An 18,326-nucleotide genomic window follows, 5' to 3' on the forward strand; every position below is an offset into this window, starting at 1 on the left:
CATGGGCCTGTGAACCAGAGGATCGCAGTTCGATTCCCAGTCAGGGCACATGCCTGGGTTGCAGGCCAGTTCCCAGCAGGGGACCCAAGAAAGGCAACCATACATTGATATTTCTCTCCTTCTCTCCTTCCCTTCCCTTCTAAAGATAAATAAATAAAAATTAAAAAAAGAAAGAAATTTCAGGCAAACAAGGCAAAGGCTATCAAACAGCCACATTAAGGTCTGAGCCTATAACTAAGACTAAGTGGTTACCCTGAGAAGCAGGGTGTTAAATAAAGGGGGTGGGGGGATACACAAAGTCGACACTCGACATTTGGTAGGTGTGCAGTTGATAATGTTCTTGTTGTTTACTGCTGCAGTTCCAGTTCCTAGCCCACTTCTTAGAGCTGGGCAGTTTCTCATTTAAATAGTTATTAAATGAATGAGGAGGAAGGGAGGAGAAAGAAATATAAAACAACTGAAACAGAAGTTGCACAGAGTTGGGAGTGTACGAGAGTCCCCAATAACTCCCTCAAATTTATCTACCCTTATTTAAATGTGATAGGTTCCCAAAAGGTAGCAAAAATTCACACTTTCAAAGCTAACATAGCAAATGCTAACTGTGCACCCAGGAGAATAAAGAAATGACTAAATAGCCATGGCAACGGCTATAATGCCCATTCAAGACCATCTTTTCCACCCTCTTTCTCAGCCACCAAACACTTATATATTTAGTTCAGAGAGTAAATTCAGACTTGGAGATTAGCGAGGGGAAGGAAATCAAACGTAAAGCTCAAGAAACAAAGAGCACCACTTGTCACTGTTGATCTCTGATTAACTGGCTCTTCTTTCCGAAACAGGGCCTCTTTTTCTTTCTCTCTCTCACTTGCTTGCAGGTGACACCCACACATATCCTTCGGTGTTGGCAGAGATGCTCACTCAGATAACAACTGGAGTTCATGCTGCACATTTTCATCTTCGTGTGTCATCATCACCATGTAAAACCACAACTATAGGAAAACAGAGCTGTTTGCTGCTCTTCTCTCAACTGACATTTCCACCCAGCTCTCACAACTTGTTCTTTGGAGCCAGAGGAGTGTTTGAATCTGTCATTGAGATAGCTCTGCTAGATGAAGTACAAGTAGAATCCAATCCACCCCTACTCTAAGATAAATTCACCTTTCTGTGACTTTGTTCTCTCAAACTCCCAGAGCCCCCAAATCTTTCACAATGAAGAACAGGTCTTGAGAAGCATGCATTCTAGTCTTAGAGTGGCCTCAATAATGAGGTCATCTTGGAAAAGGTGAAATATTCTTGGATCACTCATATTTTAGCCCAAGTATTTTTCAAGTGAAGAGCCCAATGTCCGCATCTTCAAATGAATGAAAGACACACAGAGAAGTTGTCCCACATCCTCCTCTGGACAGTGGTGAGTGCTCAGAGCCCATGCATCTTTGAAGGAAAAACACAAATTCCTTTGGGATACCAAATCAGAGAAAGGTGAGGGGTCTGCCCACTCAGATTCATTCCTAAAGAACCAAATTTCTAAGCACTGTTGAAAGGTCAGGAGTCATGCAGTGTGTTTCAGCTCTGGAGACAGTTAAGTTACCAAAGTCTGGTATGGTTCCAAGACCATCCCATTTGCTGCTGCTTAGTGTGGTGGTCAAGCCACCCTTATGATGAATCCGGAAGTGTCTTTGATTTTTCTCACTCATCTATTATCTCTGTTCCACACAAGACAAGAGAGGAGAAAAGACACTGCTTTAAAAGCAAGCGGTCTGTTTTATCAGGCTGGAGAAAGAAAAAGGTTAATTCAGGGCTTCAGACAATTACATATTTACATAGTTATGTAGCTAGAACATAGTAGCAGGTCTGTTAGGTAAATTCATGAAGTTTGCATTTTATTTCATGTTGAACTTGACTTTCAAGGAACTAGAACCTTTTTACAGTAGTTTGCATTATTATTAGCCCAATCAAGGAGTGCTTATCAAGCAGATTCATTTAATGGCTGATTTTTTACCAAGGTTTTCCCTTTTCAATTGATTAGGTCTGTCCTATTGAACTCATAAGTGATTAGCTAAATTCAGTCTTTCTTGGAGTAGGAAACATATAGGTTCATCTTTTTCAAGTCTTAATTACCTTTATTAAGTTTAATGAGCTCCATTTCAACAACAGAAAAAGAGAAAGTGTGGAGATGAACTCATTGCACATGTATTTGACTTCAGGCCATCCTGAAAGCACAATTTTCTATGAAGTAAATAGAAGCTGCTACGTGAGTTATCCGACCACCCTTGTGTCTACGATTCAGGGCCTTCCCCTACCAGCAAGATGATAGCTCTGTGTGTGTGTATGTGTGTGTGTGTGATGATTAATATGTCTGATTTGAATTTTTTAACTTGTTCCAAGTGCCACAATTTTGTTTGTTGTTTTTCCTTTATTTTTGAATTACTGCGAGCCATTAGAGTATTCAGTTATGACATGAGCATGACAGATGAAGAAGCTGGAATTGTCTATCCCCAGCTTTCCCATCTTTGAGCTCTTTTTGAGTCACAGCCAGACAAGGCATTTTATAGCACCTCATAGAGTTTGCTGAGACAAAATCACTCCATAGAGAAAAGCAGCAGCTTGGTAGTAGAATGGGATTTTAACTAAAAAGGCAACATTTTCAGGAGTCTTAGACTAATAGCATGTTTAAAATATTGTCAATACTCCATTAAGAAGGGATTTGGGGACTTCATTTGGAAATCGACTTAACTCTTGACTGTGGCTTATTTAGCGTGACTTTTTAAGATGATTCTTTCTAGCAGAATTGGTTTTCCTCACTGCACAAAAATTTCTAAAATATAAATTAGTTTATATCCATTAAGTTTTCTTTTAACAGGTTTAACTGTATACCTTTTTGCCTCTGTTTCACTAAAAAATGAATTTTTGAACTTTTTAATAGGAAAGTTAGAAAACAGAACTGGCTCTCTGATTCTCAGAATGGGATTAGTACATTTAAACTGACTGTTACTTCATTGGGGCATGTGAGATCCACTCACTCAATAAATATTTACTGCATGCCAGGCACTGTTCTAGGCACCAGGGACATGGCAATAAACAGAGCAAAGCTCTGTCCCTCATAGAACTAACATTCTGGTTTGAGGAAACAAACAATAAATAAATAAGTAAAAAGTCTAGAGTAAGAGATGGTGAAATGCTATGGGCAGGGGAAGCAAAGAAAGCAGATAGAGTTTGGGGGAATTTAACTAGCATAGAAAGTGGTGCTTGAGCAGGGACCTGTAGGAAATGAGGAAACAAGCCATGAGATGTCTGGAGAAGAATATTCTAGAAAAAATATATATCTATATGTAAAAGCCCTGAAATAGGAACATGCCTGTGATGTGGAGGAAGAATCTTTCAGAAAGAATGCATACACCAATGAGAGAGGGATTCACGTCACACAGAATACACGGGGAAGCCCTGCTTGACAGCTTAGGGTTGTAAGACATTGTTTTGATAAGAAATTTTTATTAAAGCCAATCTATAAGTGTACCTTGCTTAAAGTGAAAATATTTGAAAGTCTGTATTTTTTAAAGGTTACAATTAAAGATTTATGAAAAGTATTTATCCATTTTCTTTACAAAAACATAGCGTTTTCTCAAGTTAGTTAACTAAAAGTGAAGCTTATCTGCTCTGAAAGACAAAATTAAAGCACAAATTTAAAAACAGGCACATGGTAATTCGGTAATTTTATCACTAAGTACAGAACATAGTGTGCACTTCGTCTCTGTAAATTGGCATGCTCAGCCCAAAATAAGCAAGCTCACAATAAAAACTTGTAGAAACACTAAATATAAAACTCTTAGAATAAGAGCAGCAATTGTTTTCTTCATTATTATCATACCTGAAACTGTAAAAGCATGGCTCCAACTACAGTTTTTAAACCATTTCTTGGTTCATACTAATAGTGAAAAAGGACTTCCCTATTAACGTTTCTACTTTGGTTCTGTTCAAAGTGAGTAAGAACAACCTAAAGTGTGATTCATCTTTAGTAAACCTGTTTTTCCCATCAGAAAATAAAACCAGTTATTACCAAAGATCAAATCTTTCCATTTTTATTTTATATTTATTTACTTTTTGCCATTGCCCTTTCTACAAATTCAATAGTTCTATAATTTTCCAATCCAATCTGATAACTTGGATTAAAGAACTGTGTGCCAAGACCCTGGCAATGTGGCAAATGTGCCACCTTAATCCATCTGTTCTTTGTAACTCAAATACTACCAGGTTTGGCCATCTCTGGATCAATCAAATTCATGGAACAGAAAACCACTAAAAAATCAACCAAAGTACAATATTTTATCTCTAGAGTTATAATATTCATAGCCCTCCCCACAATATAAAAAAAATTAAGAAGACCTCTTTATATACATAAAAGTGGGAGGTGAGATGCTGTACATTTCAGGATAAGCGAAAATAATCTGAAACAGGAAAATGGTGGCAGTTAGGAGGCTCTTGAATTTTATAACACCTCATCCCTGGGTGGTGGGTTTAAATTTGTGTTACAATATGCTCTTCTTTCTCAAATCATTGCCCAGTTTAATTGTTATGCATAATTTATATAATAGGCAATGATAATGATACCTAACATTACATGTCAGGCATGGTACTAAGTGCCAGGGACAAGTAGGAAAAAAAAGATGAACTAAGGCCATGGCCTCAAGGAGATTACAATATAGGAACAGACATTTGGGATCATTATCTTCATTTTATAGTTGAAGAGAATCAGAGTCTTAGAAGGACAGTGACTTGCCTGACACCAACTAGCAATGGATCATGAATCAGGTCTACTTGACCCTAAAACCTACACACCCCTGACATTGGAATAAATTCAAGCACTGAACAATTGTAAAGGCTGCAGTAGATCCATTCTTCAAGGTCCCCAGGCATACTCCAGTTGACCCAAACTGGAGGTAGAAAAAGGTCCGTGGTCATTCCAGGGTCATTCCAGGCCTTACAGGGTATCTTGAGAACTTCAATGCTTTCTCAAAACACTCATTCCAAAATACTTTCCATGTTGATGGACCTCCAGGATAAAATGGCACCTGCACCCACAAGGTTCTGGAGCTCTGAGCCCCAAAGCACATAAGGTCCCTCTGTGGAAGCTTTCACCAGGGCTCCTTCTGTCTGCCATCTTCTGGAAAACTTCCAGTGGCCAGCCCCTCAGCACATGACAAGAATCCAATTATTCCTTCTATTCTTTCTCCTTCAGAACTTTCTCAGGACTCATCCCCCATGCTGAAATGAATACTAAGATCCCCTTTTCAGTGTCCTCAGCTCTCCTATGGATGAGCAGTCAGCATTCCACTTCAGATCTCCACACAGACAATAAAGAGACCAGCTGTGCAAACCTGAAATAATATGGAACAGAAAAGCCCCCTACAGGAGTTGACTGTAATGTGCTGCTAAACAAATTACCCTTCATAGTATTTAAATAGTTTTGATATCAAGTGGCCTTATTTCCAAGCATATTCTTCCTTGGTGTGGAAAGACCACTTTATTTTTTTATTCATATTGTGAAGACTACATTGAATTTCCACCACAGGGAGTAAGGAAAACAAGTCCGTTTGCTTTTACATTGCTTTGAAGGTATTCCATTGGTCAAAATGACTAAATATGAACAGAATTCACCAAAGATAATGTCTATATCTTTCTAAACTAAAAGGAAAATATTAAATAGGAACTGAGTGGCTCATTTCATAATTTTGAAGCAGTGTTTTCATGACTTAAAAATGTTTAAGTCTCTCTACCCTTCAACCCTCACTTCAAACGATCCCCCTAAACCCCTATTTAAGCACAGGGAATGATTTTCTAACCTTCCCTCTCCATCTATAAAGTCCTTCATTATCACATTTCACTTGACTGCCATGTGCAGGGGTTCAGAAAGTAGTAAAATTGTAAGCAGAGTTTAAGGCTAGCAAAAATCACTCACTTTATTTTCTACCCTAATCTCTCAGTCAAGTCAATAAATACACAGTAAGTTTGAATTTTGGTCATGACACTACAAGATTTAGGCTGCCATTGTAATATTCTTTAACTTCACTTCAGAGTCTCAAAATAATGTTCTTTGGTCTAGTTGGTCAAGAAAACTTGGCATTTGTGGCCTAACAGGGGCCTGAGACGGCCGGCTGAAGATGAGGCAGTCCTTTCCTATCCAGAGCAGTGGTGTTGAGCAGGTGAAGGGGTGTCAGCCGGCTGGCATCTGGATAGGCGTCCGTGTCAGGAGCGGTAGGCTGCAAAGTCTCGTGCTGGGGCATAGGGATGGTAGTGTCTGCGGGTGGGCCCCGGCCTCCGGGGGGTCATGTTCATGTAGTCACTCTGAAGGATCCTGTTCCTCTTATTCTTCATCTGCAAAAAAAAAGGAAATGTCACTGTGAAGGGGCCAAGCACACGCAGGGAGATGTCATGGGAGGAGTTCTAAGACTTTGGGGCCAACTTTTCCAACCATGGACTGTCAAAGGAAACTGAACACCAGAATTCATTAAGCGCCTTGAACTTGGATCATGACTAATCAAACCTAACTACTTTGGACTCTTTTAAATCAACTTGAAAAATCTGAATCAAAGAAAGTATTTTAGAAAAATGTACCCCTGATACTCTCCACATAGTCATTGAACCTGAATTTCAGAAGTGTGTCTAATTAACATATCTGCTGTTGATAAGTAAATACTCTTGAAGGCCCTTCCTCATTTGCAAAGGTTAAACATCCCCACTGCAATCTTCTTACATTAGCCATTTGTTTAACCAGCTATTTTTCTATAACCAAAGAGGATCTTCAGCCCCTCAGGGTCTGGAGTAATAATAAATTCACAGCAGTGCATTCCAAATTAATGGGAAGACAGTTCTAGACAACTAGTTACATTCCTATTCCTTCATATGTATTTCCATTTCCATAAAGACAATAGAGCCACTCATCTTTATTCCTCAGGTTCAGCTCACCCTGGATGAATTTCTGCCAGGGGTGAGGAAAGTGGGACAATATTTAACCTGCAGCAAGAATTAATTACACCTCCTTGAATCTTAGCAAGGTTTTGATTAAGGAACACCTTCTCCAGATCAATGTGATGGTAAAATTTATACATTTGATAAAAGACCCATCAAAATTTTTTAAATAGAAAGCCATCCAGATTTTTGGATTTGGAATTTTTTATTATGGAAAAAAATGCCTATTTCTTGGCATGTAGGCCTGATGCATAAGTAGATACACTGCACATGAATGATACGAACTCCTGCATAAATTAGCAAGCAAATGACTTCAGCCTGGTCTTATTTCCATGTATTTCTACCTCAGCACTTCATACTTCCTTGTCAAAGAGGCATGAGTAAGTGCTAAGAAAGGTTGGAAAAACACTGACCTTCGCATTACTAAAAACGACTAACATTTTTTCAGTCCTCATCTTCTTGAACCCTCAGCAGCATTCTTTATTATTGATTCTTCTCTCCCTTTTGAAACACCCTTCCGCTTTGCTCTCCATGAGATGGTATCATCCAGATTTTCACCCTGCCTCTCTGATCACTCTTTCCTGCCCCCTCTGAAAGCTCATCCTTCTCTAACTAGCCATTCAGTATTAGACTTTCCCATTGCTTTGCCATAGGCCTTTTCCGCTTCTCACTCCATCCTCACTCTCCCTAGTCATGCTCATCAACATTCACAGCTTCAGTTACCATCTATTTACCTAAACCTATAGCTCTGGACGAGGCTTCAAAGTCATTTTAAACTCAACATATCTAAAACAAAACTCAAGATCTTGCCCTAAAATCTGGTCCTCTCCCAGTGTTTCTCATCTCTGTGAGTGAAGCCAGACCTCCTAAACCTCAGTCTTGCCACGTCTACCTCCATTATTCCCTGTTCCAGGGGACTTTTGACAATATCCTAGTGACATTTTGGGTTGTCATACCTGGGAGAAACGCTACTGGCATCTAGTGGATAGAGGCCAGAGATGTTGCTACATGTCCTATGTTGCACAGGGCAGGCCCCATCAACAAAGAATTGTCCAACCTAGTATGTCTATTGTGCTAAGACTGAGAAATCCTAATCTAGAGTCTGGTCATGAAAAAATCATGGAATGAAAAGAAACAATGGCTACAAAATGTATCATCAAATCAGCGTGAGTATTGTTAGACTACTTGACTTCTCCTTCTTGGTCATACCCAAAGATGATTCACTATTTGAGCCTAGATGACTAGAAAGACAGTGTTTCACCCATAGACATAAGGCAAAACAGCAGGAGAAGAGTGTTTGAAGGAGGTTATAAATTCTGCTTTAGTCATTTGGGACTTGAGATGATGGATGGGTTATTTAGCTGGAACTAAGAAGAAAATAGCATTAAACACACATAATTGGGGGATTCATTCAGAGAGATGTAGTCATGGAAACCAAATGCATGAAGGAATTAGCTCTTCAAATATCTTGATTCTATGTTTGTTCTATAAATCAAAGACAGGAGTTCCCTTGGACAGGAAAAAGGATGTGGAAATGTCTGTCCCCAACTCAATGTAGAAGGCTGCTGGTGATACCCTGGGGATCATTTTAGTATTTATTCCCACCTTGAGGACTCCCCTTGCCAGATTCCCAAGTGACAGTTTTTGTCTCCAGATACCCAAATAAAACTATACCTGTTAGAGAGTGCCCCAAAATGAAGATGTCTCAGTTCTGGGTTCTCCAGGTTGCACACAAAGACTATGAAAGATCTACTGCAATCAACTTCCATGCTTACCCTCACACTGTTATTGAATGGTGGGTTTAGTCATCACCACCCAAACTCTAAACACAACAGTAGAATGGAAGTGACACACGCATGACTGTGAAGACTACACAGAACCCCCAGTGTCTATGTGCACTTAGCATATGTACATGTGTTTACAGCCTACTTACTTTATGTGTCTGTGTAACTGGGTCATCTACTGTGCCCCTTTACCATTCTGCAATGTCTGCTAAACCTGTATGATTTTAGGACCCATCACCCTTGCCCTTCCCTTCACCACAGCCTTTACCCACTTGTTTCCTGAGAGTAACAGCAAGACCCAAGGTTTATACAAGGTAATTCAGTGAATGGAGGATTGAGTGAGAGTAGCAGGTGCTGATCTGTGGCAGCCTGGCCTAGGGAAGCTCTTTATTTATTCAAATGTCAGCAATAGGTCAAGAACTGAGATAGAATCTGCAGCTGCTCCCAGAAACCCACTCAGCCTAGAACTGCCTACGGTAGCACGTCACGAGCCCTCAGGAAGTTCCAGAAAACAGCAACTTGCACCAAGGCACAGTGCAGACCAGTCAAAAATAGGATCCTAAAAATGTGCCCAGGAAAAGGCTAAACTTTAGGGATCCTTAATGGACTGGCAGAGTTCAGCCAGGAGCTAGTTGCTGAAACTGTAACAGCAGCAAGAAAAGATGAGCCCAAGGTAAAAATATATACATATATATACACATACACACATATATATTTTTTCATACCCTTTTGGTCAAAGAATACAAAGACCTAGCTAGGTCTGAGATGCAAATAAAGGGTAGTTAGCAGGTAACCAAATTGACTACAAGAGGCCAAAAATATAAGATACACCGAACATTGAAACTTCCCAGTTTACAGGGATCCTATGAGACAGAATAAGGCCAAAATAAGCTTTCTCAAGACAAAGCAAGATGATTTCCACTGGGAATTAGTAATACCACCAAAGATTTATAATGTCTACATTGTTTCTGAGTTGAAAGTGAACTGTTAAAACTCCTTGAAAATGAGAAGCTACTTTTGTCCTTTTGGTTGATTTGAGTCACTTAGCAAATTAGTGACTGATTACAGTAACTGACATTTTAATGCATATTTACAACAAGTTGTAAATGATAATTAGTACCCTTTTGGCCACTGAAGGTTAAAGCAGCTCCCAGAACAACTTCCTAGGTCAGTTACTGACCTAGCTCAGCATATCACAAAGAAGCACCTGTCCTGGAAGAGAACCCAAAAGCCACTGCTTTTACCTTAAGAAGTTGAGATTCTCGATGAGATCAGGAAAAAATAAGAATTAAGAACCCAAATAATAAAATCATTAGCAAACACCACAGTTGTTCAAAGCTAGGAGGTGCTTTGGATGAAGACTGCAGATCCGCGAAGACAAAAGGGACTCAGCTAACATCAGAGGAAAAACTTGGGCAATATTTCACTACATAAAAAGGCCCCATCAGGCTTGGGCATCTTGAAGAAGGCAAGGCAGGCAAATTCTCAAGATGATATCTAGTATAAAGAATTTCCAGGAACAAGGAGCTACTTTGTCCCCTACCCTGTAGAAGGCAGAGATTAGGCAACAGGCAGCATGACCAATGTCCAGAATACCCAAATGATCTTCTGAAATGGGAGAAGTATGTGGAGAACAACTGAGAGGCAAACTCTGGCAACAGGACAACAAGAGATGAAGGGCACCCCACATTGTATCTAGCATTGATATGACTGTAAAACCATGCCTGCCAACCCCTCCTAGCACCAAAACTTTACTAAATAGTGTGGCTTCACGTGACGTGGCTTCCAGAAATATCTGACCCATGTACAGACTAGTTAAATGTATAGATTATTGCTTGAAGGTGGATATTATACTTCAGGCATGTTCACTTAAGTCTTTAGTTTGACCTCTATGGAAGTTATTATTTAAGCATTCATCAAGCATTAAATGTACTTAATACTAGATAGATGGTGAGTATAAATAGTTCTTACACTAATATCCATTAGAAGGGTACATTTCCTGTTGAAGGAATGACTGATACATGCATCTAAATTTTAGAAAAAATTTCAAAGACAAAATGGAATCAGTACATGAGGTATTCTATACTCTAAAGCTTATTAAGGAACAGGAAAGATCCTTAATAAAGAGGTGCCTCCTTAACAGTAGATATGGTCATCAAGAGGTCCTCAAACCTCAGCAAAAAATTCAACATTGAAGAAGGTATATATATATATACACCAAGTTTATTGCATGAACATTTGCAAAAGTCGGTAAACCCCAGTTCAGTGATGAGAGCCCAGAAAAGTCTAATTCTCATTGTAGTTTCATAATGACAGCACCATACTTGGTCTCACAAAATTCAACTGCTTCTAAGGAAATAAAAATATGACTCAGATAAACAGACCTAGTTTTTTTGCTAGGTTTGAATGCATAACTTCAGTAGCCAAATTTCTCATGATTTTTGACCCTGAAGCAAAGTTGTTCGTTGATTTCAGTTGTCTAGATTCCCAAGCTGCTTAGATTTTTATATATATGTATATATTAAAACTATTTTATATGTCATAATTATATTGCAAATGGGGATAAAAAAGTAACTGCTCTTACTACCCCCGCCCTAATTTAACCAATTGGCATCTTATTCTGTCTGGCCACCTAACCAGTGCCTTCTGGAAAATAGAACACCCATCACATTTTTACCTCAGATTAGGATGGATAGGCTAAAGACAACCTACTCAAACCTAGCAGGGAAAAAGAAAATGAAGATCACATGTTAAACAGAAAATAAATGACATAGACAAAATTCTTGAATACAATCAGATTGCATGTGCAGTAGAAAAGTTACATAAAAGCAGTGCTGCTTCTCTTACCCAGCAAGTAAAAAGAGCCACTGTTACTAGCAAGCTATACAACGCCAAGATTCCATCAACCACCACCAGTGCCCAAAATGGCTTAGAAGACTCAGGACTTTGGTGAGCTGGACAAAGCCGATTCTCTGAAAAATAGAATAAAATGGATTAAATGATATGGGAGTGGCACTTGAGTAGATTTCCTTCCTTCTGAACGTTATGGAAGAATGTGAAAGGGAACAAAATATGCAAAATATCACCAGCTTAGAATGCATAGAATTCCTCTTTGATCTATGCTCTTTGGGATTTATCCAATCCCACCATTCATTATGATGGAGTTTTCAAGGCTACAGCTGAAAACCATTATTTTAGAGTGGTACACTGAAGTTGCATGTTACCTTTCACATGGATAATGGTCCCGTTGCTCTTCTCATTGTCTATGTAAGGAGGCGGATACATGACTTCTATTTTGCAGAAGTAAATGTCTGTTTGGTTAACAAACAAATTCGAGAGGTAGAATGTCACTGTTTCGTTGCCCAGTTTCCCATCGCAGTTGAATCCTGTTTTTGACTGAAACTGAAGCTGATGGGAGTAGTTTCCATTCACAACACAAACTTCCACAGCACTGTCGGCTCCCTTATAAAGGGACGCCCGGAACTCCTTGGAAAAGAGGTTGTAGGTGTATTTGCAGCTGAGGTTGACAGCGTTGTTGTTCACCACAAGCATGGGCGACTGCTTCACCAAAATCTTGTTCTCTGGAGAAGGAACAATCATTGCTTAGAACAAGGCTATAAAGACTTTTTTTTCTGAAATCAAAATGTAGTAATTAAAAAAATAGATCCCCAGTAAAGGCCTTTTCTTGGCAGACAAAGATGCAGGAGCTCTTTTGGAGATAATTATGTCAAGAGTTTAAAAGTTTACCACTTGGTATTTTCATTCTCCTTTGAATGAAACAATGGAGCATGTCTATTCAGATATTTGCCAATTTAACTGGATTGCCCTTTTATTGCTGAATTATCAGAGGTTTTTACATGTTTTGAATCAAGTTCCTTATCCGATATATGATTTGCAAGTATTTTCTCCCATTTTGTGTGTCGTGTTTGGTATTATCTTAAAAATTCTCCTAGCTGATGCTAATATTCAGTCAGGGTTGAAAATTACTATAGCCTAAGAGATTTCTCAAGCTGACAACATTTTAGAATCACCTGGGGAACTTCTACAAACCCTCAATTGCCTCAGTTAAATCAGAATTTCTGGGTATAGGACTCAGGCATGACTAGTTTTAAAGTTTCTCAGGAGATTCAAATTTGCAGTCAAGTTTAGGAACCAGTGACTTATCAGATAAAAGCTCATTTTTATTCTCAATTCATAGGCCTTCACAGGCTTTTCCAACCTCCTTTCCTCAAGCGGAAACCTTCCCAGTTAGCTGGATCTTTTAAGTCAGCATCCAAAGAATACATCGTGAGCATTCCTCTCTCCATACTTTGTTCACTAACTCCATGGCCTAGTGACTCACCCTTTTCAGGTCTCAAAACAGTTACTATGTGTATCACTCACTTGCCATTTGGTCAGGTTCAACATTTTTTTAAAGATTTTTTATTTATTTATCTTTAAGGAGAGAGGGAGAGAAATATCAATGCATGGTTGCCTCTCATGCATCCCGTGCTGGGCCTACAACACAGGCATGTGACCTGACTGGGAATCAAACCATGATCCTCCGATTCACAGGCCCACACTCAATCCATTGAGCTACACCAGCCAGGGCTCAACATTTCTTTTGATGTCTTTTGGTTATTGGATGATTATTGGTCTGTATGACATATTGGTCTTATAATTTCAACCTATAAGTTTTATATGATTCTCTACTTATTGTATATTAAATATTGTGGACATTGATTTCCACTAGAATCAGTACTGACTGAGTTGAAATACAGTTGTCCCTTGAACAACGTGTGGTTGAGGGGTATCGACCCCAGTGCAGTCAAAAATTCATGTATAATTTTTGACTCCCCCAAAGCTTTGCTAATAGCCTACTATTGACTTGAATCCTTACAGATAACATAAACAATGGATTAATATATATATTTTATATTATATATTACATACTATATTCTTATAATAAATGAAGCTAGAGAAAAAATGTTATTAAGAAAATTACAAAGAAGAGGATATAATTTACAGTATTTATTTGAGAACTCGGCATGTAAGTGGACTCACACAGCTCAAACCCATGTTGTTCCAGGGTCGCCTATATATTTTAAAACACCATTTTGAAAATGCTAGAATGTTGTTTTCCACTTTATATATTACAAAGATCAATTAAACTACAACTATCTGAGAATCTTGCTTAGTTGAAAGTATCACATCTATAAAAGTGAGCTGAAAATTTGCAGGAATTAATTACCTTCAAAGAAATTTTTTCTGTAAATTAACTATATTTGGACAAGCTGTGCTAAGGTAATGGCCATTGATACAATGACAATGAGATTGATTTAATTCTAAGTACTCACTCATGACAGTGCCACAGAATTATTTAATTCCAGCTTATGGGTCCACTAGTTTTTAAATTGCGGATAATACTATCTCAGTGAAAATGAATGGACCCAACAGCCATCAGCCTACAATCTTTTCATTTATGTTTCTTTTGTACTTTCAAAGTACAGCAATTTCTACATTTTGAATGCCTCTTGTTTTATATGCTTCAATTCACTCAGTTTTTGATTTGTGTGTATTTCTTCTAGACCCCTAGTTTTCAAGACTCTTGAGAGCAAGGATCACATGTTATGCTTCTTTGTATATTATACAAACAATAGGATCTTAATAAATATCCAATTAGATGAAAGATGGTGATCTGACTGTATCATTCTTATCAGCAGCTAAGCCTAACTATCATCTCACTAAATCCTTATTCGAGATTGGTGTGTCCACAATAACTTTAGCTTCATTTATTTTTCATTCAACAAATATAGCCTAAAAGCACTAAAAAGTAAACATGTAAAGAACCAAAAAATTCAACCTGTCTTGATAGGAAAATGCAACTGTTTTTTTTTGTTGTTGTTGTTTGGTTTGGCCTTTTTCTTTGTGTACTTAGGAGAAATCATTGGGCAGGTTCTGAGTGGGAGAACCAACCCCAGAAAGAAGTGCCAGCACCTTCCCTCCTTTTTGGGGGGTTCAGGTTAGGTATTTGTATTTCTGCTTACTGAGTTCTGCAGGAATTGTATTTTTGTTACTAATTATTTGGATTCTCTTGTAACGGGCATTCAGATTCTTCCTGATCCACCTTTGAAAGCTGATCAGAGAAAAGATGAGACTAGGACTTCTTTGCAGAGATTTTTTTAAAGGGTGGGGGCAGGGGTTTGGTGGATCTTGGGCAGGGAAATTGAGTAAGGCTGGAAAGAAACTCTGGATGGTTACCCAGTCTGGCGTCCTTTGCCTAGCACCCACCGTGAGGTGGAGGAATTGAAGAGAGTACGGGAAGAAAAACAATGTTACTACACTCCATAGCATCTATCTATATTCCAGTAGTGTGCTTACTATGTCTTGTGTAGCTCAGGGTGTGACACCTTCCCAAGATACATGTAGGAGAAAAAAAATTGATTTCCCAGAGATAAGCAGAGTTCAGTTTCTGTCCTAGGGCAGTTCATAGTCTGATGGGGAAGAAAGACATAAGCAGACAACTACTTAAATAGTGGCACAGTGCTCACACAGGGTTTCTGGGAGCAACTGTGGGGCCAGCTAAGGATTCCTGGAGGTGGTGACTGCTGACCTGAATCTTAAAGGATTGTGCATGCGTTAATTCAACAAGTTTTTATTACATAAAGTTAGCCTAGCTAAGATGAGTCTTAAAAGGTGGAGTAAGGTAAGAATGTATGTTGGGGTAGAGAACTCTGCAGAAAATAAAACAAAGAGAGAAAAAGAACAATTGAGGCAGAGAAGATAAGGAGGTGCAAAAGAATATGACTGATATAGGGAATTACAGCCACCTCACTGTTGCTGGACCATAGTTTAAAAGACAAGATTGACAAAGCCAGCATAGATTATAGCTTGGGATCTCTCCTGTAGGTCTGAGGATCTATTAAAGAATTTTAACCTGAAGAGTGATGTGTACAACTTTTTGTTTTGTATAGATTACTTTAGCAAAAACATGGAAAGTAGATTTGAAGGGTCCAAGAATGAAAAGATAGAGACTAGTTAGGATACAATTGTAACTGTCTAGGAAAGAGGTGATAAGGTTAGAAAGAACTACAATTTGAGAGAAGTGAATAAATTCATGAAATATTTGTAGCCTAAATTAGCAGAACTCCATATTGGCTTAGATGCAGTGAAATGAGGAGGAGAAGGAGTTAACAATGACTGTCCTCAGGCCACACAGACCAACCAGTAAGTAAAGTTGTTTTCCTTTTGCCTACATCTCTTCTTCATTCATTACGAAACCAGAATAGACGGCTCAGAAACTGAGGTGAAGTTTGGACATCTGAGATATGAAGAAGACATTCTTCTGCCCTAAGAAATTGTTGCAAAGAAAATAGGAATTACTTAAAATGTTCCTGGGAATACAGATGACTCTGTGGAGCTTAATACAGTGTTTTCTGTTTTTCGTGATGGTCTTTCTCTCTAAAACTATTTTCCCCTCACAAAGCATAATATAGTGAGATAACTAAAAGATAGATTTTCCTTCAGTTCACCATAAAGCCTCCAACTCAAACCTCAGCATGTTAAAATTGATTGAGATTTCTCTTCAGGCCATTCTACCTCAGCTCTCAAGTTGAGGAATTTCTCATGGAAGAGCAATTCAAGATCCCAGTATCTAGGCTGGTGGTTACACATTTCATTTTCTCCTGGTTGATGACATCTCCAACAGCTGAGCAAGGGAAGGAAATGTCTTTCTTTTTTTTAAATTGATGTATAGTTGACATATAAAATATTAGTTTCAAGTGCACAACATAATGAATTGATATTTGAATGTGTTGTAAAAAAATCACCACAATAAGTATACAAGGTCTGTCCAGAAAGAGTTATTGTTAATCTAATAAGAACAGTTTGCATGACATGGATGTAACCTGGCAGCCAAGGAAATTAGACTAGAATGTGCATGTATTAACAATGGATTTCACTGTACTAGTCAGATGCAGTTGAGTGAGCATGTGTATCGTGTGGCCATCACATTAAAAAATGACTGAGCAAGTAGAGCAAACAAATCTGTATCAAGTTTTGCATTAAGCTTGAACTTTTCTCCATGGGAAACTATTTGGATGATTCAGCTTGCCAACTGGTGATTGGCAGCTTCATCACAGCTTGTCCACTCACGCATCCCATCTGGTTCAGAGGCTTTTGAGGAAACATCACATCACCCAGGTGACTCAGCCCCTCTACAACCCAGATTTGGCACACTGCAACTCCTGGCTTTTCCCAAAACTAAAATCAACTTCAAAAGGGAGGAGATTTCAGACCATCAGTGAAATTAAGGAAAATATATGATGGATGAGGCAGCTGATGTCTCTTGGGAGAACTTGTGTAAAGTACCAAAGTGCCTACTTTGAAAGGAACCAAGGTATCATTGTCCTATGTACAATGGTTCTTGTATATTCTTCAACAAATGTCTGTACTTTTTATATTACATAGCTGGATGCTTTTTGGACAGACCTCATACTTAACATCCATCACCATACATAGTTACAGAATATTTATTTCTTTGTTATTAAATTTATTGCAATGACATTGGTTAACAAAATTAAATTACTTTTAGGGTACAATTCTATTATACATTATCTGTACACTGTATTGTGTGTTCACCACCCCAAGTCAAATCTCCTTCCATCACCATTTATCCCCCAATTACCCTCTTCTATCTGCCCCACGTCCCTTTCTCTCTGGTAATCACCAAATTGTTGTCTGTCTATGAGGTGTTTTTTCGGGGGATGAGGGTTTGGGGGGGGATTAATTCCCTCACTTTTTTCTCCCAGCTGAAGGTAAGGGTTTCTTCTTTTACAGCGTCATAGTATTCCATTGTTCAAATGTACCACAGCTTCTTTTATCCATTCATCTACTGATGGGCACTTGGGCTGCTTCTAAATCTTGGCTATTGGAAACAATGCTGCAATGGACATAGGGGTGCTTAAGTTCTTTTGAATTAGTATTTCAGGTCTCTACAGATCTATTCCCAGAAGTAGAATTGCTGGATCATAAGGCGGTTACATTTTTAGTTTTTTGAAGAAACTCTATAATGCTTTCCACAGTGGTTGCATCAGTCTGCATTCCTACCAATGGTGCATAAGGGATGCCTTTTTCCCACATCCTCATCAACACTTGTTATTTGTTGATTTATTGATGATAGCCATTCTGACAGATGTGAGATGATATCTCGTTGTGGTTTTACTTTGCATTTTTTGGATAATTAGTGACATTGAGAATCTTTTCATATGTCTATTGGCCACTGGTATGTCTTCCTTGCAGAAGCATCTATTCAGGTTCTTTGCCCATTTTTTAATTTATCCCCTTGTTTTCTTTGTCAAATATTAATTGACCATAAGGTGTGGATTATTTCTGGGCTCCCTAGTCTATTCCATTGATGTATATTGGCTTTTATGCCAATACCATGCTGTTTTGATCACTATGGCCTTGCAGTATAGTTTGATATCAGGTAGCATGATTCTTTCAACTTTGTTTCTTTCTCAAGATCACTGTGGCTGTTGAGAGTTTTTTGTGATTCCATATAAATTTTTTAAATTTTTGTTCCACTTATGTGAAATGTGC

At 38.5% G+C, this 18,326-nt stretch overlaps 1 protein-coding gene across 3 annotated transcripts in view; it reads right to left on the bottom strand.

Moving 5' to 3' along the window:
- Positions 1–5,602: 5,602 nt before the first annotated feature.
- Positions 5,603–18,326, bottom strand: part of CD28 (CD28 molecule) — a 69,579-nt gene continuing 56,855 nt past the window's right edge. For all 3 annotated transcript variants that reach the window (XM_037043529.1, XM_037043526.1, XM_037043527.1), the window contains exons 2-4: positions 11,972–12,328; positions 11,595–11,719; positions 5,603–6,369 (exon numbers count right to left, since the gene is read on the bottom strand). In XM_037043529.1, coding sequence (XP_036899424.1) covers positions 6,241–6,369; positions 11,595–11,719; positions 11,972–12,299 — 582 coding nt within the window. In that variant the 5' untranslated portion in view covers positions 12,300–12,328 and the 3' untranslated portion in view covers positions 5,603–6,240. The remainder of the gene's footprint in view (positions 6,370–11,594; positions 11,720–11,971; positions 12,329–18,326) is intronic.

The sequence above is a fragment of the Sturnira hondurensis genome, unplaced genomic scaffold (genome assembly GCF_014824575.4).
Source record: "Sturnira hondurensis isolate 20B ecotype Veracruz unplaced genomic scaffold, ASM1482457v3 Scaffold0004136, whole genome shotgun sequence".
NCBI classification, from domain to species: domain Eukaryota; kingdom Metazoa; phylum Chordata; class Mammalia; order Chiroptera; family Phyllostomidae; genus Sturnira; species Sturnira hondurensis.